The 26,471-nt window shown below is 38.0% G+C and overlaps 1 protein-coding gene across 1 annotated transcript in view; it reads right to left on the reverse strand.

The window, feature by feature from the left end:
* SH3D19 (SH3 domain containing 19) overlaps positions 1-23,914 on the reverse strand; it is a gene marked incomplete at its 5' end in the record, with an annotated part of 150,904 nt that extends 126,990 nt beyond the window's left edge. Inside the window, 2 exons of the mRNA XM_082483062.1 lie at positions 21,968-22,100; positions 23,855-23,914. Of these exons, the coding sequence (XP_082339188.1) occupies positions 21,968-22,100; positions 23,855-23,914 (193 nt within the window). The remainder of the gene's footprint in view (positions 1-21,967; positions 22,101-23,854) is intronic.
* Between the last annotated feature and the right edge of the window lie 2,557 nt (positions 23,915-26,471).

The raw sequence follows: 26,471 nt of genomic DNA on the forward strand, positions 1-26,471 counted from the left end.
GTTTGAAGAAACATTGAAAACTGCCTTCTGTCATGATGTTGATGATATCAAGATATAAAATAGAGCATCTTAATTCATGAAGGTTACTACTATGAATTGACTATTTGTATGTTTTAAAACTGTTTAATATTGATGTTAGGAGAGAATTTCAAGCTATCCAAGTAATGTAAGCTGATATATATATATATGTAAAAATATATTTTTATCTGATATTAATATGATTTTTTTTTTATATGGGGTTCCAATTTTTTTGAGCAGTTCCTCTACCATGTCATGTTTTCCAAATTTGTCTCAGTTCTCAGAAATGAGAAGGCAGAAACCTTTTGTGTTCTCTCTCTGCCACCCTGTCCCCACCCCCCCTTAGGATGAAGAATGCAGATGTATATTATTTTTTACCTGGTGTGTGGTGTTGCTTGCTCACTTTTACAAAGCTGTGTATTTGAGTCAAAAGGAAAATACTTTTTCTTCCAAAAATGCATTACATAAGGCAAGACTGTGCTTGGCAGTAATGGTTTATCAGTGTCTAGAAAGAGTGTCAGTGCTCTCTGGAGATAAGGATGTATTATTTTCTACCTGGCGGTAGTGAATTTTGTCTAAAGGTGAATGAGAGCTGGTAACAAGTACACTCTGGCAATACTGTGTGATTAATGAGACTCTCCTGGGCCATAAGTACAGCAAACTCTCAGTTTAATTATAACTGTGCTTCTTTAATTACAGCTTTTTTAACGAAAAAAAAAAAGCTGATTAGAAATTGGAATATCTTTAGATTATTCAAATTCTTGTGATTTTCATATACTAGATAGACTCAGTCTTCTTTTGCCCTCTAACCTAAGGTGTATGTTTGTTTTTTGTTTTGTTTGTTTTGAAATGAGTTGGGAAGATAAAGGCACTTAGGTTCTGGAAAGTTACCATAGTTTGATGTTAAGGTTTCAGATCCAGATTTTTTTTACATATGTGTGATCAGAGAGTCTTTCCATGTTCTGAACACCTTCTTTTTAAAACATGCACATCAACTGTATATCACAGAGAAATCATGCTTTTGTAGACTACAAAAGAACAAACCTTTGTGGTTTTTCTTTACTGCCTTGGTAGTAGTAACAAAGAATCATTGAGTCAGTCTTGTAATACTTTGAAGCTGAAACACTGAATATGTTAGGATAATACAGCACCACTCTTTAAACATGTGTAATATTTTATTAAGCATATAATGGAAAACATGCACTAGCCAGACCAGAAATGGGGTTGTTCCTCATATGATTCTGTTCTTTATTGACTGTGGTTTCAGTCTCTTGTACCAATTTTCAGTTTCAGGCTTGTGATTTCTAGATAAGAAATGTTCTTCAGCTTGTATCTTTAAAAAAAATGTGCTAAGAGGCTCATCTTCCCCCCCCCCCCTCCCCCCAGCCTTCCTGCCTTTCTTAATTCTGATCCACAGGGTTACCTTCTCTTCTGTGCTAGACTTTAGTTCTGACTGTGAATAGCAGATATTTCTCTTCCTTTTTTTTTTTTTTCTTCCCATTTTCTGTTCCCTGTGATGGACTATTTCATATGTAGCTAAAAGGAAAGAAAAATGCCAGGTTGATCAAACTCCACAGACTAAACTCCAATCATGAGGACTTCATTTAGACTATACCTTTTTATTATGTGTATGACTAGTTTTTAATCTATGCTGCAAATTAAAGAAGATAAATCCAAAGGAGAAAATAATCATTTAAGGTAAAGGACAGCTTGGTCAAGAACACAATTATAGGCTCCACTTATAAATTTACACAGAGAAGTGATACAGCAAAACAAAAATAGAAAGACTGTATTTAACAAATCAAACTTATAATTTTATTTTTATGACCAAACATAATGGATATATGAAGCAGACAGGAGGGGAGTTAGTGTTAATTACAAATTATGGATAAATCTCCTTCCTTTAGAGCCCCCACTTAGAATGATTGAGTAATAAGAAAATATATTAAAAATACAATGTTTTAGTGAAATAGCATTATGTGAGCAGTATTTTACTATTTCAGTGATGCTGCACACATCCTCAGATTGTGGAAGCCAACTAGTAGTAACAAAGGCCGTACAGAATGTCAGCAGATAAAAGCATGTGGAGACGTTGTCATGAGTTTCTTATGGATTTTTATCTCTAGTGAGCTATGCAAAGTAATACCTTTCTGAATTGGGGTCAAAGAAAAAAAAAAACAAACAACAAACTAACAAACTTTTTTCCTTATGTAGAATTTTTAAAAAAAATCCCCACATACTATTTAAAGGGTACTTTAACAAAAAAACCAAACCACCCAAACCTTAGCTCGTAATGTTTTCTGGATTAATCTGGTTCCGTGTTGGTGTTAGGTATATATTTTCTTTTCTGTTATTTAGAGGCACAGGCTGGAGTAGGATTGCTTTAAAGGCACTGGCAGGAATTGTTTTAGAGATTATCTGGAGTATAGAGAGATTCACCCTGGTATCATTTCACTGGAGTAAACTGGCTGGATTTTAGGACTACCTCTTTGTTTTATTAGAGGGTAAAAATAATGCTAAATGACTGTTATGAGATTTCTAGTTACCTCTGTGGAGGAACCTGGTATAATCATCCCTAAAATTCAGGAGCATAAAATGGCAAGGGATCTCTTGGATCATCTAGTCTAGCCTGTGCGGGAACCATGTTATATTTGTGATCTACAAACTAAAAGTGTCTTCCCATAATCTCTTCATTTTGGTGGTTTTGTTCATGCTACTTTGATGGGAAAGCTGTTTAAGAACATTGTTTATAAGTTCTGGCCAAAAATTGTTTTTAACGCAAAATAATTATTTTCTCCCTTGATATATATACCTCTAACTTTTCAGCATGCTGAAAGGAATCATGTAAAACTATTTCAGAATCTTAACTTGCTTATAAGACAGAAAAACTGACAGTCTCCCTATTTTGAATTAATTTGTGTCGTCTGGAGGAATTTCTGCCAGACAGGTTAGCAGGATGTCTGTAAAATCAATTTTGAATGCTAAGTACTGTGTAAATGAATAGACACCCTTTTCATAGATGTTTTTTTGGTATGTGTGCGGCCTTGTTACATGTCAAATATAAATTTAATATAAATGACTCCAGTGTTGACAGAAAGGTGTGGATTTCTCCTTCTCCTTTGCCTTTGCATGTGTTTAGCTTGTTTAACAAGATGTTGTTATGATGCATTTCCTGTCTGAAAATTGAGTTTTATAATCAGCTTTTTGGCAGCATAGCCAGCTTTAGCATTCAGTGTCACACTACTTTTTTATGCTTTTGCATTTTTTGGGGGTTGTTTTTTTGCCCCCATGATTACTTTTTAGCCAGAACAGTTTCTTCATTGCCCCAAACACATCCAGCGTGTGATGCACAAGTGTGTTTGAGGTGCAGCATGGATGCGAATGTTTTTGGGTTGCAGCAGCGACCAGAAGGCAGCAAAGAAGGGAAATGTGGATTGCTTCTGCAGTGGTGTGGGCTCATAGCTGATGATGGCCTTGATGTTTTCAAGGACTTCTCGCCAAGGTAGGGTGGAAGGCCTGAAAGCTCTGATCTTGTATGTGCGGACCTGTCTCATACTGTGGAATACACTTTGTCACTACTTTTGTATACTTGAGATTTTATCATCTTCTTCTCTTTAAGATGGTTTGGCTTTTTTCCCCCACTTGTTCAGCTGCCAAATTTCATTCAAGTGTTGGGCAGTTACTTAATAGAGAATGATAATTTTTACTTTTCTACTTTCTCTGCCTTTTCTTGTCTGTAGTGGAAAGCTGAATGCTGCTGAAAGGTGTCAGCTGAAGAAACTTTAGATCTAGATTGTCCACCAAATGGAACAGCTGCCAGAGCAAGTTTTTCCTTGCTGACCTGTTGACATGCTTTAATTGCAGGTAAAGTGCGTGTGTGTATGTGCGTGTAATAGGTAATTCATAATAGAAGTCTGTTTGCTGAACCATGAGCTCTCTGTTTGGCATGCTGGGCGTCATGATAGGTTTTTGCAGTCTGGGCACCTGTCCTCTGAAAAGCAGGCTTGAGACTTCAGTCTTATTTAAAATGTCAAGTAGAGACTCTAGTAGCACTGAGCTGCATTTAGGTAATGTGGGCTCTGGAGCATCCTGTCAATGTCTGGTGTTTCAGTTCTCTTCTTGTTCACACTTATACAGTATACTCCACAGAGGATGACAGTTGCATAATACTCCTGTGGCAACCACAATAATTGCTTACATGTGGAATGAATATATGGCAATTATCAAATGCACTTTAGCTGTCTCTTGGTGCCCTGTAAATTCTGGAGAGTAATTGTATGTGACCTACATACCCTATAAATTGGTGATAGATTACCAGTAACACATTGATGAGAACCCAAAAGACTGTACAGCAGGATTTTCTTGAGTTGGCAAGACTCCTCATTTTTGGTTTCAGAATATCTCCATATCGTTTGGACTATGGGATATGAGATAGTTGAAAAGCCTGTCATGTGACAAGTGCACATTTTCTTCTTTTCCTCTGACTCTAACAGGTACACGGTAGGATACAGAAAGAGTTGAAGGAGGAAAGACTCATCTTTTCTATCTGTGCTTAAAAATTGAGCACAGAAACTTCAGAAATCCTTTTACAACAAAAACTGAGTAAGGGGTAGAGGCTCTTATGCTTTGGTTTGTCATTGAATCATCTTACTCTGCAGTGAAACTAGTCAGCCGACAGATGAAGAGTCAGTTAAATCTCTTCCCTGACCTGATCTACAAGCATGAGTATCATTTGGTTCTTGGTGCAACATTTTAGATGTGTCTTTTTAAATTAGATAAGCTGTTTTACAAGGTGAAAAGGGGTGAATAATTATGAGCCTCCTTCCCAAGAGAAGCTCAGGTTGCAAAAGGGGCTGATGAAAGAATATGAAAGGGGGGTGTGGTCTTCATATCTTGAATGTTTCATAGAAGAGTTGGCATCATTTGGGGAGGAGACGTGGATGTTAATTGCAAGATTGACATAAGGAAGTTGGGTGCATAAGAGAAGCCCAGGCTAGCTAGTAGGAGGGAGCCTGATGTGTGGGTGTGAAATGAAACTGGGATTAGTACAGACAAGCTTGAAATTTGTCAGTATGTTTGGTTTCCAGAGTTGTATTGGTTACATCAAGTAGGCCAATCATATCAGTCAAATAACATTAGAAAAGGAAACAAATACAAAATGATACTTTACAACAGTCACTGGTTCCATCTTTTTATATACCTAGATTTTCTTTGAAACTGATTAGAAAAAATAGGAATAGCTGGTAGATATTAACTAAATATTAACTATCTGGTAAACTCTTCTGCTTTGTTTGTTAGTTTTAAAACTCCAGACACTTGCTTTGTGAAAATGAACACCATCTTTCAGCAGCCTTTTATGTAGCCTAGTCTGGTCTTATCCTCCCCTGTAATGCTACATATTGATTTTTCCGCCTCTCTCTTGATGCAGTTTGTTGCAGTTCTTGATGCCAACCTGTGAATGGGAGACTTCTGTTTTGTCAAGTTGGAAGTGAGGATATTCTCATACTAACATGTGTTTCTCTGTAATGGTTAGGGAGGCATCTGGTTTCTCTGCAATACATTGTGCAAGTTCCCAAAGTATCACATCAATGTATCTTTAGGATACTTGAGGGGCTGTAGATAACACTCATGCCTGACAAGTTAAGTATTTAATATGTCATTGTTTTCACTTTCTGAAGGAATTAATTGGCAGCTCTGACATGTTATAAACCTGTTTTATTAAATGCAAATCATTAAAATGTTTCCAAATGTCAAGCCTTGTCTAGAAGCTCAGCTGGCAGGCTGTTTGTCCAGAAGAATTACATGTTCCCAAGACAGATAGCACTATATCCAGAATTGAATCATAGAATCATAGAATGGTTTATGTTTGAGGGGACCTTGAAGATCATCTAGTTCCAACCCCCCTGCCATAGGCAGGGACACCTCCCTTGAGACCAGGTTGCTCAAAGCTGAATGAGTATCAGCTTTTACATGTACTGAGCTACAGCTTATCCATGATTCTGTGGCTGTATGGAAGCAGCTTTGCCAAAGTCACTATTTCTCAATCAGTTGCTGTAGGTAAGAGTTGTTCTTCACATGGTTTGTAGCATTAGAATTTAATTACATTAATATCATACTCAATAAAAGCAAGTCAATTTTCCTGATAGAAAACAAAGAACAGCAACCGTTAGTGTAAACTATAGTCCAATCTAATTCTGTAACTTTGTTGATAGCAGTGTACAGCTTTCAGTTAGTCATTTTTGCTGTCCCTGACTTAAAGTCTAGTTATGCTAATGGAAAGGCAATGCAGTCACTGATGGTGGAAAGTGACATGAACTAACACAATGATGTGAAGTCTTTCTCTAGTTCCCACTAGTTCCTACTCCTTGATAGTTCAAGTCATCAATTACACTAGTATGTTTGACTTCTTCTTGCTTTAGCTAACAGTAGTCATGAAAACAATTCTAATTTCTTAATGTAAGAGCTTGAGTATCTAGTTTAAGTTTATTAAGTTTTTCTGTGATTAAGGTTTTAATACCAGTTGGGCCTAGAGTTGATAATGTTTTTTATGAGAAAATACTAATGCATTTGAAATAATTATGTTCCCATGTATTTTTGTTTTCAATTAAACTTTTCTAAGGAAAGTTTTCCTAGCTTCAGGTTGGAATTTCAGAACGAAAAAAGACACAAAATTGGTAAAAGCCCTGTTTTAAAGTTACTTAGTTTGGATGCAGGATCTTAGGATCATGTGTCCTTTCAGCTGCATTCTTCCTGAGGGGTGGTTTTATTGTTGTTCTTTGATTGGTTGGTTGGGTTTTGGTGTGTGGGCAATTTTGGTTTGTTTTTTTTTTTCCTTTTCTTTTTCTTTTTTCTTTTTCTGGTGAAAGGTTTGTAGGGTTTTGAGTTTGTTCTGATTTAAAAAAAAAAAAAAAGTAGAAAAATGGTGAAGACTCAGATTTGTGGAGAGGGAAGTGTCTTTTTTTCATTCAGCAGTGAGTTTGATCTTAGGAGCAATCCAGTAAAAACTTGGCTATTATCAGTTTTCTGAAACCATTATAGAGGAAGATCCTGTTCTACTGATGTAAGTAATTTTTGAACTGCCTTGAGCTTCACAAAATATTAATATTAATAGAAAAGAGCTATTACATTATTTAGATTTTACTCTTTCATGGGATACCTTAGGTCAGTTTAGGCTACCTGTCATGGCCTTCTTTAGGAGTCAATGATATGCTATAAGTAATTCAAATAGTTCTTACTTCTAATCTTTCAGCACTTTATACTAGCATACAAATTTGCTCTCACTGTGATGCTGAGGGATAGGTCCATAAAGGATGCATCTGCCTGGCAGTTTGGAGAAGTATAAAGGTGTATACATTGCTAGTAATGCGTAAGACACTTGCTCTGTCTCGGCTTAAGACAAAAAAGGAAAAAAACATATCACATAATGTAGGCTATTCATTGCAAAGTTTCAGGGTGTGTCATAAAGAATGTTTTGTCCAACCATCTTGACTTATTTGTCATTGCTCATGTCTTGAGTCTAATTAGATAAGAGCATATTTTGCCCTAAAGAATTAAGCACAGTGCAGGAAAGTTAGCAAAGTGCAGTGGTAGATAGGAGAGGCCGCTGGCATGATGAAATAAAAAAGTAAGCTTAGTTTTCTGATAATAGTGACAATTGTTTTTTCTCAACTTTGGTCCCATTGAAATAAGAATAATAAGTAGGTATCTTTCCAGAGTTGGCTTCACCTTAGTACTAAGTTAGTGTAAATCGTGCTTGGTAGCAGCCTTATGAAACCTAGGGGAATTTGTGACGATTCTGAACAAAGGAGATTTGGTAAGTTCAGTGTTAGAAATTAAAAGATTTTTATGATAGTCTTAAAAAAAAAAAAAAAAAAACCAAAACGGAAAAAAATGATTGTTTTTCATAATAAAAGTGAGCATTATCAACACAGTGTTTTTACGTTTATTTTGGACTAAAAAACACAGTTGTGATGGCAGCAAACTTATAAGGAAAAAGTCACGCTAATACAAAATAAAACTGCAGAACAAAATCTCTAAGAATCAAATTCTCTTAACCAAGAGAAGGTGGAAGTGATTTACATAAATATGATGCATTCCTGAAGGGTACTGGTTGCTGGAACTAGCATGTCATTTGCAAAATGATTTACCGTATTATTCTTTTTACGTCCATTCAATTCAAAAGCTTCCTCTTCCTACTGGTAAAGTACAACAGTGTATCTTATACACAGGCTCTTTTATTGTAGGCTATTTCAATTTATTATAAAGGTGTGCAGTTGACTACTTCAGTCCCAGGTTTTAAAGATTTTTTTTTTTTAAGTTTGCATGGAAACTGTTTTGTGAAACACATGGGGGGTTTTACCTTCTTCTAGTAGGAGCATTATATTCAAGAGGAAGGGAAAGTTTCACTGCATTCTAGCTGTGACACAAAGGTAGCATGTGTGACAATATGTGAATGTCTTTTTTGGTTGAATCTTTTGCTAATGGGGAAATCTTTGACTACACTACTGCAGAAGGAGGCTAACCTGAAACAGTATTGAAACTTACCTATGAGAACACAGACTTTGGGTCAAATTACTGTAACTCGTTGTCTTGATTGGTACTACTCTGGGATTTACTTTACCAATATCTGAAGTTACCCTTTACCAACATCTGAAGTGCAAGCAATGTATAAACATTTTGTTTCAGTGCAGAACAGTGCAGTGTTTGTCAGTTTAATCACTGTACAATTACAATCTGATTGCTTTCTGAAGCTGTTTGGGATCCTTCAGATATAAAAAGGGATATTACAAACTAACTTGCTAAGTACCACAATACTGATTTTCTTCAATAGCGTTTCTCTCACTTCATAGCTGTTCTTCACACTTAATGGCTACCCAGTTATACTGAGGAGATGTATAACAACATTATTAAAAAAACTCCACAACCCTATCTCAGGCTGTTGATGTTTAATCGTTCCTAGTTTTGCTGGTTGTTTTTAAGTCCTAATGAGCTTTGCTTGAGTTGAGAGTTTGTTCTCCCTGTGTGCTGAAATTACATTACTGATCTGTAAAATGGTGTAGATTCTCAAGCGGCCTATGCGAAATAAACTTTCTACACACCAGCAGCAGAGTATTATTGTTGTAGGATGTTCTGGAGAGGAGCTTTCATTTTAGCCTCATGAAATAATTGTTTAGGTATACCCTTGAGCAACCAGCTGCAACTGAAAAAATTAATCTTTTGAAGATGTTGTGGTAATGAAGCTTCTACATGTGAATTCAGTAACTTTAAAATTTATCTTACAGTACAGTCTTTAAAGATCTAATTATTTATCTTCTCATTTAAAAAACACTCATAAAACACTGACAGTTATCTGATTCTGTGGGTGATTCTAGTGAGTAAGTAGATACTGGGAGATATCTCTCCCATGATACTGGGAGAAAAAAAATGGGTGCACTGATATTTCACTGGTTTGGAAATGTCATAGTATCTTCAGTGAATGTAAGAGAACATTAAAAAGCTGGAGCTTGATCAATTTATGAATTTCCTTGATAACCAAGGAAATATTTCGGTTCTAAGCCCCACAAAGGTCATGGCACAGGGGGAAAAAACTTTCAAAAGCCAAAGTAATTGAAATATTTCTCTTCTGAAAACAGCTTAGAAACTTCAGTGTAACTTTTTGCTGTTCATGAATGTCAAGACAGGGACTTTATTTTGCTGTGATTAAGGAAGTAATGGTAGGCTTCATCCCAAGAGCAGTTCAAAAAGGTATTATGCCTGAGAGGAACAACTTTACTTTTTCTGCCCTTATTTTAAGGCTGTAACATTTATCAGTCTGTTTTCTCTTTCAAAACTGTGTCAGCTGCACAGCAAAGTGTGTTTTAAGGTGGAAACGAAAGTCTTTTTACTGGAGTCATGGTAGATGCATTCTGGAATCGGTTCCCTTCATACCAAGGATCTTTGGGGGTGGGATAGAATAGATGGCAAAGTTGCTGTATCTTCTATTACTTTTCTTTGTGGCCAGGTAGGGAGAGGCACAGCCCTACTCATAGTTGCTGGGGTGGATGAGATGCAAAAGAATCTGCTGGCCTCCAAGGGTCTTGTTCACCTTGGAATGGCTGTTGCCCAGATGCGGAGATGGAGGTTTAATCTTGGAGAAATAAAAGAGGAAAACAATCTTTGAGAAACCAGAATCCTTTCTTTCCAGAGGAGGAAAGGATGTGACAAGTTTATTTTAAGAGAATAGGGAATTTTTATTAACATATTTGCAAAAAGAACTATGAGCTGTTCGACTGGCTCACCCCATCTTTTGGAGCTATGCTTTTAGTAAAAACCCTATCAGAAAGTCTCTAGACTGTTTTGTCCTAGAAGGATAGAACTGAGACTAAGATGAATTGGTAATCTTTGATTATTAATATTCATAACCTAGAAAACTTAAATCTTAAGACTGTGACTGGATTGTGTTTTCCTTTCATTGGTGTAAATGCACCTTAATTTCACTGAAAGTCAATGTAGCATGCAGCTGGAAAAGAATAATTCAGACTGTTTAATAAGACAGTTGAAGAAATTCAGTGAGACAGACTAAGATGAATGAACATGTGGGAAGCAACTACAGTCAAAGAGAATAATATGCTGCATGTTGAGAAATATAAACAAGTAGGAGGGTAGTAATAAAGTGCTTGCACAGAGTAAGCCAGTTGTCTAGAGCTGGGTGCCCAACAATAGTTAATTTGGGAGATGAAGCTATTGTCCCATTGCATTGCTTTCTTAAAAGAAACGAGAAAAACTGGTCTGGCACTTTTGAAAGGCAAGGCAGCAGCTTAATCACAGTATCATGAATGACCCTGTTCAGAACTTCTTACTTTTCCTGAAACTGGAAGGGGAAAAAAACAAACAAACAAAAATAACCTGAGAAATCCTGAGCAGAGTTACTGATGCTCTTTTATGAATGCTTTGGTTTTTCTCTTTGTCGTGGGTTGACCCTGACTGGAAGCCAAATGCCCACCAAAGCTGCTCTGTCACTCCCCCTCCTCAGCTGGTCAGGGGAGAGAAAATATAATTAAAAGCTTGAGGATTCAGGATAAGGACAGGGAGTCATGGGCATTACTGTCATGGGCAAAACAGACTCGACTTGAGGAAATTAATTTAATTTATTGCAAATTAGAAGTCAGAATAAGGTAATGAGAAATAAGATCCAAATTTTAATACACCTTCCCCCCACCCCTCCCTTCTTCCTGGGCTCAACTTCATTCCCAATTTCTCTACCTCTTCTTCCCAAGCAGCGTCGGGGGTATGGGGCCTGGAGATTGCGGTCAGTTCATCACATATTTCTGCTGCTCATTCCTTCTCAGCGTAGAACTCCTCACCCTCTTTCCCTGCTCAAGCGTGGGGTCCCTCCCACGGGAGACAGTCTTCCACAAACTTCTCCAATGTGAGTCCTTCCCACAGGCTGCAGGTCTTCACGAACTGCTCCAGTGTGGGTCCTTTCCACAGGGTGCAGTCTTTCAGGAACAAACTGCTCCAATGTGGGTCCCCTGTAGGGTCACAAGTCCTGCCAGCAAACCTGCTCAAGCGTGGGCTTCTCTCTCCATGGGACTACAGGTCCTGCCAGGATCCTGCTCCAGCATAGGCTTCCCACGGGTTCACAGCCTTCTTCAGGTATCCACCTGCCCTGTCGTGGGGTCCTCCATGGGCTGGAGGTGGATATCTGCTCTACATGGGCTGCAGGGAGACAGCCTGCCTCACCATGGCCTTTACCACAGGCCACAGGAGAATCTCTGCTCCGCCACCTGAAGCACCTCCTCCCCCTCCTTTGCTGACCTTGGTGTCTGCAGAGTTGTTTCTCTCACTCCTCTCTCCTGGTTGCTCTCCTGCAGGTTGTTTTGTTTTCCCCCCCCTTCTTAAACACGTTTTCACTGAGGTGCTACCACCATTGCGGATGAGCTTGGCCTTGGCCAGCGGCAGGTCTGTCCTGGAGCTGACTGGCATTGGCTGTTGGACAGGGGGAAGCTTCTAGCAGCTTCTCACAGAGACCACCCCTGTAGCTCCCCTGCCACCAAAACCTTGCCACGCAAAGCCAATACACTCATAATGGAACTTTTTGATTCTTTGCATGATTATGTTACAAACATGTACACCAGAAAATCACCTGAACTCTATCTTATATCTGCATCTTCTAAAATGCAAACTGGGGAGACCATGTAAGTGCATCTTTTCTACATTTGTAAAAGTATGCGTTCTTCTTTTTTTCAGAATGTATTGCCTAGCATGTTACTAATAAGACAACTAAGCTTGGATGTGCTCTGTCAGCATGTTTCATTTACTGTGTCACTATTGTCTTCCAAAAAAGTTTTTAAATGTTCTGAAACAATATGGGCTTTGAATCTAATTGAGACAAGCCCTGTGCTGAATACTTCTGGACAAGGACATACCCCCCAAACCCCTTCTCCTATCAAACTACAGAATTTATGTATTGTGCGATACTTCTTTAACATCTTTTTTTTTTTTTTCAAACCTGTATGGTATATCCTCATTCTTGAGACTTTTAATAAAGAATGCTGTAGTAGCATACAGAAGCAGTAAGCATCTCCTGTTGTAGAATAATTGTCTTAAAATTGTCTATGGGAAAGTAGCTGGAAAACCGATCCCAGCAAGTGGGATTCCCACTTACCTAAGTCAGGAGTGAGATGATGCCACAATCTTCCCTCTCTTCAGCATGCTCACAGCCTGAGCAGAGAGTGCAAAGACAGGATGTTATTTATACAAGTGACCAGGTGACAACTTCTGTGCATCCAAATTGCTGCCCAGGTGGATGTTTAGCATTTTATACAAAGAGTAGCCCAATCTGTGATCTTCCAATCACCCCATTTTTGAAGGAGATCAGTATGCACGTTTCCCATCTCCTAGAGTGTTTAAGCAAGCATCAACAACAGGCCTACATATTAAGAAGTTTTGAAAGACCTCTTTTGTGTGAGTCATGAGAACGGTAGTTAGATAAACATGCATCTGTTGTGGTTAAATTTTTTTATTTACTGCAAGTTTGACTCGGCATCCATCCCTGACCCTGAGTCCCGCACAGTTAATAGCAGGAGGGTGTTCACACAAAAAGAATCTGTCCCTGAGCATGTGCTGTGTTTGTCTGTTGGCATATAGATAATGAGTTTCTTGCTCATGCACTTATGTTTATGCTCAAAGTATTCTTTAAAGCTTCTCATACACCCAAGTGTCACTATTTTTAATCTATCGCCATTCTATTGCCATTCATCTATCACCATCTACCATCATGATACATAGCATGGAGACATGATAAAAAGATTGAAAATATATCTTGGGCTTATAGCAAGAAGAAATTTTGTTTCCAGTATGATAAAAACAACCTCTGACTTACTACGCTTATACTAACATCTCTGTATATTTTTATTTTTATTTTGGGGTTTTTTTGCTTATTTATCAGTTATGGTAAGAAAAATCACTCACCGCGCATCCCATCTGTATCTGGGATTCAAGGACTTGTGCATTTTGCTTTTCATTAAACTGCATATACGATTTGGCCTTGTGGATGATAGAAAATGAAAGGTGAAATGAAATGGCTACAGAGTTTTTAGAACTGAATAATTCCCCAACCAAGTTATGCAGTTACTTCAAGTGAAAAATTAACAACCTAGTGTGCTTGGCATTTTAATAATGCATAGTAAGGTGGGCACGTCTGGGTTTTTTTTTTGTTTGTTTTGTTTTATTCTGTTTTTTTTTCTTTTCATGTTTTGGCACATAAAGAATCAAGGAAATAAATGGCATAAGATTTATTTAATGCTTATGTAATGATTCAGTTTTTTTAATAGCAATATATCTGTATCTGAAACTGTCATTTTTATGTTCAAAGTGTAGATATTGAGGACTTCATATGCTTTAGATATGGCACTTGTGGGGTTTGAACATGAATTTAGAAATACCTGTTCAGTAAATCTGCCTCTATTAAGTACGCAGCAGCTCAACTCCTAATAGCAATGTATATTGGCTTGTATATGTATTGGTATGTATGGGCATGGTTGGTGGTGGCAGTGGCAGGGTTTTTTAACACTGCTGTACAGTACAAAAGAGACTGATTAGTGTTTTAATCAATGCAAATCATATAAATCTATCTTTTGTTTCCCATTTTTGTTTTTCTTTATTTCTTCCCATCCCTTTTTGTCTGGGAAAAAAAAAGCTTCGTTTTGTTACTTCAGTTCTGCTATTTCCACCTTCCTCCACTTACTCTGTTCTGATAAACCAAATGCTCTTCTGCAGAAGTGATACTGGAACTGGAGGGAGAGATGACAGACTCCAGTGTGTTAAGTGGCCCTTGCTTATCTGCATCTATCCCTTTTCTCTGCACTTCTCTCTAATTTTTCTTCCTTCTTACGTTATTGTCTCATTTATTTCTTTAGCTCTTCTCCCTCTGTCAGCCATGGATGATCCTGCTTTGTACTTCTAATTCTTTTGAGTTGGGTAGTGACAACAACTAAAAGTATGGTAGCAATTACTTCACTATCTTAATTCTGCACTGCCTGGAGCACCTGTGGGAAAAGTGTCAATGATAGCACAGCAGGCATCCAAATTGAGCAGCTTGACACAAAACAATGATTATAATTTTTGCCTTTCTGATGTTGGAAGGGAGAGAGAAATTGAAACTCTATGGAAGTATGATCAGAAAATAGGAGGCTGAAAGCTTAATTTTTTTTTTTAATAATTGTAAGTTGCAAAGTCAACTTTACTTTGAACTATGAAATGGCAGCAAAAAGCTAGTCCTGGTTCAGACCTGTCCTTGATAGTGCATCTTCTCTGGATATTTAAGCTCATTAGGAAATTATTTTACTAGAACAAAGAAAGCTTTAAGGACTAGAGTTAGCAAAGAAGAAAGCTGATAGGAGTTTTGCACTATATAAGTACTTATTATGAGAAAATCTTATGGTAAACTTGATAAAACTGTGTTTAAAATAATCTTCTTAATAATCTAATTTTGGAGTGAAGAGGAGCCTTGTGCATGTCTGCCTCCTTGCTTGGAATGCTTGTTCTACTCTTACTTCAGGTTAGTAGATGAGGTGGAATGGAGTTTGGGATGAACAGCACAGACTTTTTTTTTTTTACAAGCAGAATTAGGAGGTAGGGTCTAAGTAAAGGTCATGTTAGTTAGGCAATCTGTTCAGGTTCTTATGAATTTGTTCACCCAATTTCTGCTTGCTTTTGTTAAATCAGAGACATTGTGCTGGTGGTTCTGCTGTTGGTTGACTTCTGTTGTACCAAAACTTGTACGAATTCTACATTTATTGAATTCATGAAAGACTTTCCATTGATGGTGCATGGATACCTGTGGTGAGAGGGCCTCCCTTGTTCTAATAAAAATTTTAGATAGCTGCTGCTCCTTACTTTACTGACCTCTCTGGTATTGTCCCATTCCAGCCGCTGGTGTCAACTGTGGCTTTAGTCATGGAATTTGAAATGTTTGTGTTTTTTTTTGTGGAGGTGGGTGTGGGGGGGTGTGTGTGTGTGTGCAGGGAGGAGGAGCTGAAAAAAAAGCTTTTATTACGTCTGCCTGGTCTGTTCCTTTATACATCTCTTTTGTTTTTACCCATTTTATTTTTATCACTCACATAATTCCTTCAGCAATATGGCAGGTTGTCTGTGGGAGATCAGCTGACGCCAAATGACTGAACAATTAAAAACATTATTCTAGATATACAGGAATTACTATAAGAAAATTGCCCTGATTGTTGTTACAGGTAGTTTTGAAAGAGAGGGAGAAGTGCATAGATACGAGTAAATAATGACTAAAAAGACAGGATCTTAGCTATGTGCAGAGTATAGCTGCATTAATCCTGTTTGGTGAGTCCGGACTGGAAGTTTCTGCCACTTAGAAAACATGGCAGAGATAATTTTTCGTTGTGGGGGCAGAATGGAAGGGGAAAAGGGCATTGCACCCCAGGGAGTTTTTTGAGTTGTTGTGGTATGCAAAAGACTTTGTTCCTTTTAAAATCCTGGGCTTGAGCTGATAATGCTAAGCTTTGCTCTACCTCTTCAGTCTCCCTGGTACGTATAAAAGCAGCTGCCAGCGTGAGAGAGGCTGCTGGCTAAGCTAACCCTGACAAAGTGCTTTGTTCCCATCCTGGCTGAGGACAGCAGAGCATGGAAGGAGTTTTTCTGGTTTAGTAAAAATAAAGGCAGTTCCCGCTCCCCAGCTATAGCTACAGGTTATTTGCTCTGGTGGTTGCCTATGGATTGTGATGAGTCATTTGAAAGTTTAGTATGTTCTTGCAAGTTGCGTTTAGCCAGGTACTTCAACACCTCAAAAACAAACAAAAACTTCGGTATCAGCTCTTAGCTCTGTTTTGTCTGAAACGATTTGGTTCTTCGGCAAAACACTCTGCAGAACTAGGATTTTGGTACTTCCATTAAAATTAAGTGGTTGGAGGACTAAGATGTGGAAATGAGGATGAGATGTATTTGAGTTTTGGGGTCTTCTCTGCCCTCTGACTGTCTTCAACTTTTGGATTCTAAACCACTAAGCAAAAAGTCTCTGGAGCTCCTCATGTTTAGTGATCTTTTTGAGCCTGCTTTAGCATGCCAATACATCAGTGGATAAACCCAAAGAAATTGCAATTTGACCAAATATAGGCCAACCCTTGTGTCAGTTAATGCTCTTTTATACCATATGGAAGGCCTGGATTTGATTCTTCTTTCCAGACTTGTTGCTTCTTTGGGGCTTAGTCCTGCAAAGTGCTGAGTTGGCCTTGGTCCAACAAAGCATTTAAACATGTTCACTTCTACAAGCCTGGGGATTCTACCTCAGTTTGGGGACTGTGTTAAACACGTGGTTTCCTTTTCTTTGTTGGCTTGTCAGGTTGCAGGGCTTTGAAGCAGTTAAGGTGTACTGCTTGAAAAATTGGGTTTGAAGGGGGAGCCTGGAAGGAAGGGCAATAGTGACAAATAATAATAAAAATGAACCTTTTACAGTTCTTCTATTCTGCTTTAAGAAAGGGCAATCAAGTTGCCATTAAACTGAACAGGACACATTGCACTGGGTGAGACCAAGCTTCATATCAGAATAATGCATGAGAAAGTAAAACGCACCACAGGATTCTTCAATATCTTAAAAGTAAAAAGATGTAAGATGTTTTATTTGTACAGTCATTGATACTTCAGTGTTAACAAAACACTCTTGTGATACTGACTATAGCACTGGAAATTAGATGTGCTGCTGTTGCCTTTAATTGCAATTATGTCCTTGTCAGCTAGCCTACTTGCTGCTTGTTAACCTTAATATGTGAAACTGCAGTAGAGCTGCTATTCAGTTCCTATACCTGCTTTAGTCTGACTTTTAAATTTAACTGAGCCACAGAAATGGTGTATTTTGACTTTTTTTGTTCTTATTCTCAGGATACTGAGTTGTCCAAATGAGCTACAGTTAAGCACATGTACAGACATGTATGCATACACAACTGTAGTAGAGGACTACCCAGTAATGCTCTGCAGGCTTAAATTTGCCTTGCTGACACAACACAAGTTTGGTCGTCCAGAAATTAAAATCAGGTACACGTGAGTTTTTAGCTATCTGTCTTAATTTACCTGTGGATATGCATGATAGGTCTATTTACAATCTGGATGCAAAAACCCTTATAGTGGGTCAGATTTTATTGTGTATACAGAGTAAAAAAAGATTCCAATTTGAGTCATCATTTATACAATAGAAGCATTTTGCTGTAAAATCATCTTTTAAAAGTAAGCGATACTGAAATTTTTACTTTGCTTTTCTTCTGAACTTGCTACTCTGTGTGCTGGTTAAGGGAGTTCAAGTAGCAGTTGTATTTGATTACTGGGAAAGCCTAAAAGAAATCTTGCTTATTGTGCAGGAAGCTTTATGTCTGGTTATATAATTTCATAATTTATACTGTGCAAAATTTTTGTAATGCATATTGACCATGCGTGTGTAATGTCAACTCACAATTGTATGTTGCCAGATTACCTGGACTGTGGGCTAACCATGTTGTAGGTCCAAAAACAGTTTAGGTGTGTTGGATTTGGCATGGCATGGCACAGTACTACAGAAAATTTGGCTTTAATGTTTCCAAAGTCAGTTTGTTTCTGGTAATGGTGCAACCAGTTTTGCATGACACAGAACCAAAATTAATAAATGGTCGCTGTACAGAACCACCTTGGACGTATGTTCCTGGAATGGGAAGCACGGTGGTGCTCAGCACAGAGGCTTCCAATCAGCCTGAAGGCGGCTCAGCTTCATCTGCAGTCATTAGTTCTCATTCTGCTGTATGTAAGCTGGTGTCATGTAAGGCTTGCTTAATATTAGGTTTTGAGAAGATTTGTTATAGCATAATATAGCACCATGCAAAAACGTGGGCTTGTTTTGGGAATGACACCACATCTGATATGTAAAGCATTCCTGTTGGAGCAAAGTGTTATGCATTGCCGTTACTTAAATTGTTCTGCAGGAGACAATTTGGATCCAGTCGTAGTGGTGCTGAGCCAAATCTAATAAAATTAAGCCAGTATTCCTGTGGACTGCTGTTGCTTTTTGGGTTAATCTACTCACTGTTGGCTTGAAAACAAAATACGGGTTTTGTGTTTAGAATTAATTGTGGCTTATGTGGCAGGACTGACTTTGCTTTCAGTTGTAAGCTTGAAAGATGGAAGTTGCAGGAGAAAATTCAACCTAAGTTGAATTTAAGGTTAGTGTTTGGATACCTCCCTTAATTGCTTAGTGTTTCTTATCTAGAATTGTCAAAGGCTTATTTCAGCCACTTTAGCTGGATGCTCAATTGTCATAGAAACATTTCAAGTATTAATGCACATTTTAAATTACTCCAATGAAATTACTCCACTGGCTCCATTGCAAATGTGCTTTAAGATGCTGAATGCTTGAAGGTGACTTCCTGTTTTCACTTGCTCTTTATCAGCAAGGTGATTTCTAACATGTAAGCATAATTGATACCTCTGCCTGGAGTTTGGAGGCTTTGCATAATTCTATTGCTTGCTGCTAATTAGTCTACTAGTCAGTTGCTTCTGATCTGATCACTTTATATTTGGACAGTCCTATCAGCAGTATTCATCTTTCACAGACTAAGGTATTTCTCTAAAGCCAGCAGACATTCTGTTTATACTCATAATCTCAAGTGGGATATTGAGTGGAGACCGTGTAAGAAATTCACCGCCTAAATACTTTAGGAAGATGAACTGACTTCCATAAGCAGTTCAGCTTTTTGGCATTCTTCACCACACCTGTGCTCTCCAATACCAGTATTTGAGGCACCCTTCTGTGGTTCTGTATATTAGGAAGCTGTCTGTATAGTCATGGCTAAGTGGATGCTTTTGTCTTTCTGTAGTTGCACCTCGGTTGTGCATAGCTTTCAGAACTCTGTTTTGATCTTGCATTACATTTCTATAGCACTGCTACAGAGGAATGGAAAGAACATGGAGGTAAAGGTACCCACTTCCTTATTATTTTTTCTTAGATTTCTTTTACTTCAAATCATTCGAACCCCTTGATACCTCTTGTCTGATTATGGCAATCTTGCAAATTAAGCTCCTGCAATAAATCTAGGATAGCAACAAGCTTGGCTAAAATTACTAGTAACAGTAATGCTGATGTTCAACTTAGCATTGGAAGATGCTTTAGTTAATTTGAAGTGCCAAATCTTATGTTCTCAGCTGTAAGAACTGTCAGGATGTCAGGAAAATTGTAAGTGTGGATTGGTCCAGTATGATATGCCACTAGCTATAGTTCTGCCTACTTCTTTGGTACAGGAAGTCACTAAATAACTGCATGAATTGTTTCTATCTTCTACTGAAAAAAAAAGTGTATTTGTAGAAATGGTTCCTATAGCAGATTCCAGTAGGAGAGAGGCTCTTTGAGATGACAAGCAGAATGAAGCTGATTGTCAACAGCATGTTTCAAAATAATAATTTTATTAGTGTCATCTTCTAAAGATAATGGAGTGAAAAATTTCTGGGGTTTCGTTGTGGTGGTTTGTGTTTTTTTGTTTTGGGGTAGTATTACTTTGGTATGAGTATCTGTTTTATCTCAGAAATAAGATTCAGCTGGTAAATGGAGGGAAAGATTTAGGCTATACAGATGGAGCATTTAGGGAAGATTTCATTCATGTGACAGTGAGGTATGCAATGTCACTCATTGTTTGAATGAGTTAAAAACAATCAATTATGCATGTCACATTGTCTTACAGTATGGATTATATTCCAAGGATCTAAAATACTTAGTAGAGAGTGGAAAGTAATCTGGATTTTATTGATATGTCCCATGAGGCTACTTCCTAAAACTGCTTTCAAACCATGGTGCTGTTCTCCATACTTTCCTGATGTCCTCCTGTGGAGGATCAAGTCAGTTCTTGAATAACGCTTAATTAAAATAACTTTCTTAAGAAAAGCAGACTCTTGTTATTTAAGCAGTATTCTCGCTGTAAAACAGTGTGGCCCAAACACTGCAATATTTCAAAAAGCTGGTCTCTGAAGATCAAATTCTACATGAGTCTCTGTTATGGTAACTTATTGTTTTGAGGTTGGATTTGATTATTGCTAGTACTATAAAAATGTCTTTAAGTAAGACTTTATGGCATTTCCATGCAAATGAATAAATAATACAAGCATGAGGGTGGAGAAGGGTGTATGCCAGACTTATTTTCCATAAAAATGTAGTAGAAGAAATTATTTAAAGCTTTCTCTTGTATTGAAATCCTGTAAATAGAGCTGATGAAGCATTACAAAGATCAGAGAACAGGAGCTGGTTAGAGCTGGGCTGGTTTAGTTTTGTGTCTGGATATTTGTGCTTTGACTCTTAGGTTTCCTCTTGGTTGTTTTGAGTTCAGAGATGTGAAAAATCATTATTTGTGTCCAATACAAGAAGAGGCTACAGTTGCCAAAAATCAGGAAGAAATCTATCTGGTCCCAAGAGCTGGCCTGAGCTGTCCCTTCGCTCTCTTGACCTGTCATTGATTCTGCTGTTGCACATGATGAGGGGAAAATATCCATAGTGCAGGAAATGATTGAGGTTTACAAACTGCTTTATTTCAGGTTGAGTATGGCGACTTACACAAACCACTCAGATCCCTGCCGTCATCTACCACTTGGAGGACATGGCAGACCATCACCCAGAATATTACACCTCTCTCCTGACTATAAATGTGTTGACTGTTGAAGAATTACAGATTTCTGCAAGTGTGTCATAGTTACTTCTGAATATTTCATGTGCACTAGCCCTTATAATCCCACAATATAGGATACTATTTTGGGAATATAAAATGCATGTTAAACAAATTTAATTATTATCCTCAAAATGTAATGTGGGAGGTAATTAATATCTCAGTTTATTCTGGCCACAGCAGGTCAGGTTTATGTCCCATAAGTGGGATTATATTTGTGCAGCTTTGCACAGTGACTGGGATGTGGATGTGGACATGTTTTTTAAATGAAACTTTTCAAGGTGTGTTGTTCTGCCAGGCGGTAGCCTTCCTCTATGCTTTTCTGCTTTTTTTTTTTTTTTTTTTTTTTTTTTCAGTACTGGTGCTGTTGTTTTTTTCATGGCAATAAATATAGCTGTCTAACATTCAGTTTTTCAGCACATACTCTGCTCTTAATGAATGTGATCATTTACACAGTGTCACTGTAGTATTGGCATGCTAAATAATTTAGTGATCTGTGGCAGGTAGATAGCTCTGTGGTGTCTATGTTACTATGGCAATACATTTGCTTAATGTAAATATTAGTCATTCTGACCATATGAATCTCAGGGCTTCTGACATTAGTAGCTGTGTTTGGGAGGTAAGAATCTGCGTATCTAAAAGAAAAGTTGTTCTGGAAATATTAATAGTTTAAAGATTGCTTTCTTTTTTCATAATTCCCTCTGCTTTCTGACTGAGCTACATAATCTATTGATTGTAATGAACAGAGCAGAACATTTCTCCCATTTCTTTATCACGGTTGTAAGGCAGCTCTATTATAAAGAAATATATGACTGTATTCTGATCCTCTAAATTCATCCGGCTGAAATGAAAGGAAATAGGATCTTGAGGTCCATCAACTTTGCTCTCGGTCACAAAGTCAAGGCAGTTCTAGAAGCACAAGAAATAAAATCACACTTTGAAGAAAAATTCCTGGGGTATTAGATCTAGTTCCATGGCTTGAAAATAAAGCTAAGCGTGAGAGGCCCTTCCGTCCCCTTTATGGGTACCACCAGGTATAGAATTACTTAAGAAATCCCTCATTTGTCAGAAAATGAATGCGTAAGCAATAACATGTTAATGAAGTTTTTCTTAAGTGTTTGTATAGGTGGTTTTCTAGTCCATTCTTGTGGACCATTTCCAGGAAAAGGAACTACCTTCTACAAAGTCTTGTCTCAAAGGCCAGCTTGTTCCTGATTGTATGAATGATTCTTTGTCTGTTATGATCTGCCAGCGCTTTTGAGGCAACAAATAAAGTGGTAAAAGAATTGGATCATTCACGTTCTTTAAGTGTGATACAGCATCACAATTCATCAGTTGATAATCTATATAAAACTTCAGTCACTTCACACCACAAATACTGAATGTACACCGGTACTAGTCATAACATTTTATGTACTGTTTTAAAACTTTACTTGGTAAATTGCTTAACTTAAGATCAATTCTGAAAAGATTTGGCTGGAATGTGCCAGTCCCTTGTGTCCACCTTCCCCCAAGTTTAGAATTGTCCCCAACCTTCCTGTCAAAAATTTGTAATGCGGGAGAAAAAAGCATAGTAAGCAGTGAACAGCGTCTTTAATTATTTGTAGGGTAGATGATACTGGAGGGTTCTGTGTGCTGCATTCTGACATCAGTGCTCAGCACCTATCTATGTTTTGCCCATTAACTGTCAAAAAAGGAAATAATAAAAAATACAGTAGTAGTCAAGCACAGACTTCTGTGTATTTCACAGAGGAGTCTTTGCTGGACTTGCATAAGTGTTCTTTATTTTTCCTCTCTCTGAGATGATAAAACTTTTGCTGTCAGTGCTTGCATGTAAGGTAAAACTCCTCACTGGACAGGAATACAAACTAGAATTGCTAGTTACCTTTCCATGGCACTGTTGCTCACAAATGCTAGTCTGGAATTCAAGTTAACCTAGGAAAATTAATTATTTACCACTTATAGCTTTTTTGACAAGGCTGCCTGTGGGAATACTGTGCTGCTGGCTGTCTCTCTTTTAAAAATATAATATACTTTAGAAGCATCTGTTGTTTATAGATGCAGGGAAGTATTGAAGCATCTAGATTCAGAATACCTACCAAGTATTAGCATAGTTGAAAGAGTAATTGGAGCAGCTTCTCTGATCATTCTTTTAGCAAACAAACTGTACTCGTAAAGTGGCTTGGGAAAAGCCACATCTACTGCAATTTATTGAAGGAAAAAGACTGCAGAGCCTCTTTATCCTCTGTGGGAAGGACCTGTGTAGAGAGAGGAGCTCCTGTGGGATCAGGCTGGCAGGATTTTTCCTTAGGGAAAGAGGCTTGATGTTTCTGCTTTTCCAAAGTCACAAGTATCCGTTTTCAAGACAGACTGTTGGGAGGGATCCTCGGAGCGCTCAACAAGCACTCCTTTCCAGGTTTGGTATCAGGACCTGATGTGTGGCATAGGAACTGTGTGAAGAGCACGGGGGGGTTCATTCGACATGACTCGTGCTACTAGTAGCTGAAAGAGTCTGGTGGAGCTTATCTGGCTTGGTGGTTCTGTGGCACTAGAGCCTGCCACTGAAGTGGACCGCTGTTATTTTTTTGTGCCTGGCTACAGCACGGCCTTGTGGATACCCATGGATTTCTGTAAACAGAGATGCAGTGGAATGCTTCACATACCTCATCATCTGTTTCTGGGCTCCACTGCGTTTCTTTGCTTATACTGCTGAAATATGGCATGCCTGTATTTTAAAGCTGGGCTGAAGAAAATGGAATGGATTGTATTACAAGCTGAATGTTTAAATCATGTGATAAATTGAAATGAACAAAAGCGCTTTCCAAAAAGCAGTTGCATTTAATGCTTCACACATAATTTGCTCAGCTAGTTTCTTTTATTGTCACGCTTTCAGTGCCTTTTCACTTTTCCCCAGAGAAGAAAAAAATCTGGTAGTTCTGCAAGGCCTTTTTTATGTGCATAATGAATATTTGCTTTTGAGTATTACCTTACAAATAAGAAGTGGAGTTGTTTTATCTATAGTGGTTTTATGCTTTTTGTTGTCATTCTTTTTGTATTTTTTACTTTGGAAAGGTAATGATGGCTACTGAGCAGTCCTGTACCTTCCATGGCTCTCCTCATGGAAGGAGAGCTGGTGCTGCTCTTGTGTTGGGATAGGGAGCTCCCAGAGGAACTGTGCATCTTAAGCTTGTGCTTACCAGAAATTCTTTTTGAATTGGCACATGTGAGTCCTGACATGGGTTACTGTTGATCCACGGATAGCTGGCACTTAATTATCCCCTGTCTTGCTTTCTTTCCATTGCTGTCACAGTAGAGATACATTGCGGAGATTAAAATGGAAAGAATGTTATGGCTCTTGTCCTCTTATGTTATCCTTAAAAATGATCGTTGTCCATTTAAGTGGTGACATTAGATAAATGTGGCATAAAAATATGTAGGGCCTATATAAAAATATTTTCAGTATTTTCAGTATCCTTTTCAGTAAATGGTGGATGCTTCAGAGTAATACGTGAAGTTTTGACAGACAATAGGGAGAAAGGTGAGTAAAAACAAACAAATATAGTCTCCAGGTTTCTGTTGTTAATTTTGTCAGTACCTCAGTGCTTTTTCTGTTAGGGATTAGAGAGTATATGACAAGTGTAATGTAATATATTGTAGATACAAAAATACTTGTCACTTAATCCTTACTGTTACTGCAATAAGATAGACACTGTTGAAATCATAGTAATGAGCAATGTTTACCTGCCTGCTGCATTGTTAGAACAAGGCTTTGGGATTTCAGAAGGGTCAGGAAAAAGGCACAGAAGGCTAGTGCTTTCTCACAGCCTGAACTTGACAAGTGTTTGTTTCCAGATGCAGAACACTTAACTCAGAGCTACAGTAATGCTAAAGGATGTGATTCTAACATGCTGCTTGGTTATTATACTTTAATGCCACTCAGCATTATAATTAGCTTTACTAGACGTTAATAAGTGGGTTTAATATTCAGACCATGTTATTGGAGATAAGTGTGCCAATGAACCTTATCAGTGGAGCAAAATGTAAATTTTAACTCGTTTATCTCATTAGTCTTTAATAAGGCTGTGCTTCGCAAATCATGGCTGCATCATCTACTGATTATATACTCTGATCTGCTAAGCAAAATAGCACTCTAATAATAGCCATTCATTGCATGAAGTCTTCCCACTGGTATTCTGAAACACTTAATGTATTTTTTTCTTCATTTAGAGGGCCTTGATTGTGTCTTATCTTTTCTGCACAATGCCAAAACATAGAAATGAAGGTAAGATGAGAATTCATTACTTGTAGGTCCTGGGCTTAGAGACATTTTGCCAAGTAGGGGTTTCTGGTGGGGGCCATAAGTCTAAGTGTGTTGTCTGAGTGTGGTACGCAGGGACTCAGAGTTTTCAGGGCAGTTAAAACAGTCAGGCTGTCAACTGAATAATGATGACTTGATGCTTTAATAATAAACAGAGCTCTCAAAAAGTCTGTTGCTCTCACCTTAGGAGAGAAACTGAGCTGAGTGATTGGCCTTAGGCTCATGTAAAAGGGAAGAGAAGTAGAGGAGAGCGTTAAGTCTGCTGGCTTGAACTCTTGCATGTAGGCAGTTACTACAGTAGCTCGTGATGCTGATTGTGTCCCCAGCACGCTACTCAGAGCAAGTAAGAGAGAATTTAACAGATCTGAGAGAATTCTTCTGGCAAGTCCAGGTAATACTTTTTCCCACCATATTGCTCATACAATCTTGTCTAAGTCCAAAGAAACTTGTTCAATCCATCTAGAAACTTTAAAGCTTTGAAGGTTTCCCAATAAATGTTTGTAAGATTCAGTGATTGTGAGTAAACATGGTTGGTTCTGGTGTCTGAGGCACCAAAGCTCAATCATTCCACTTATAAGCTGATTTTATTCAGGTTTGCTTTCATGTGGTCTTTAATTTGAAAAATTTACACTAATCTTCTCAAGTCGAGTTCTTTAATGATTTCACCTCTTTCTAGAGCAACATTAAAATAATACTTCAGATACCTGAAATGGTCTATCATGAGAGAATCTGTTGTTTAAATGGTTGCTAGAGGTGCAAGGTGAATCTCTTTTCATACCATCCTGTGTTAAATTGATACTTAAACCCTTTTGTAGTACTCTGAGGGATGTGAGATGGGACAGCTGCTGTAGCACTGTATTTTAATAGCAGTAGGTACAGCCCTCATGGGCCCATAGAGCCCATTGACTGCTTCTGGTGGTAGGTTTACTATGTTATTAGTCATCCATCACAGTACTGTGTTT

This window comes from Vanellus vanellus (assembly GCF_965231255.1).
Source record: "Vanellus vanellus genome assembly, chromosome: 4".
In the NCBI taxonomy this organism is placed as follows: domain Eukaryota; kingdom Metazoa; phylum Chordata; class Aves; order Charadriiformes; family Charadriidae; genus Vanellus; species Vanellus vanellus.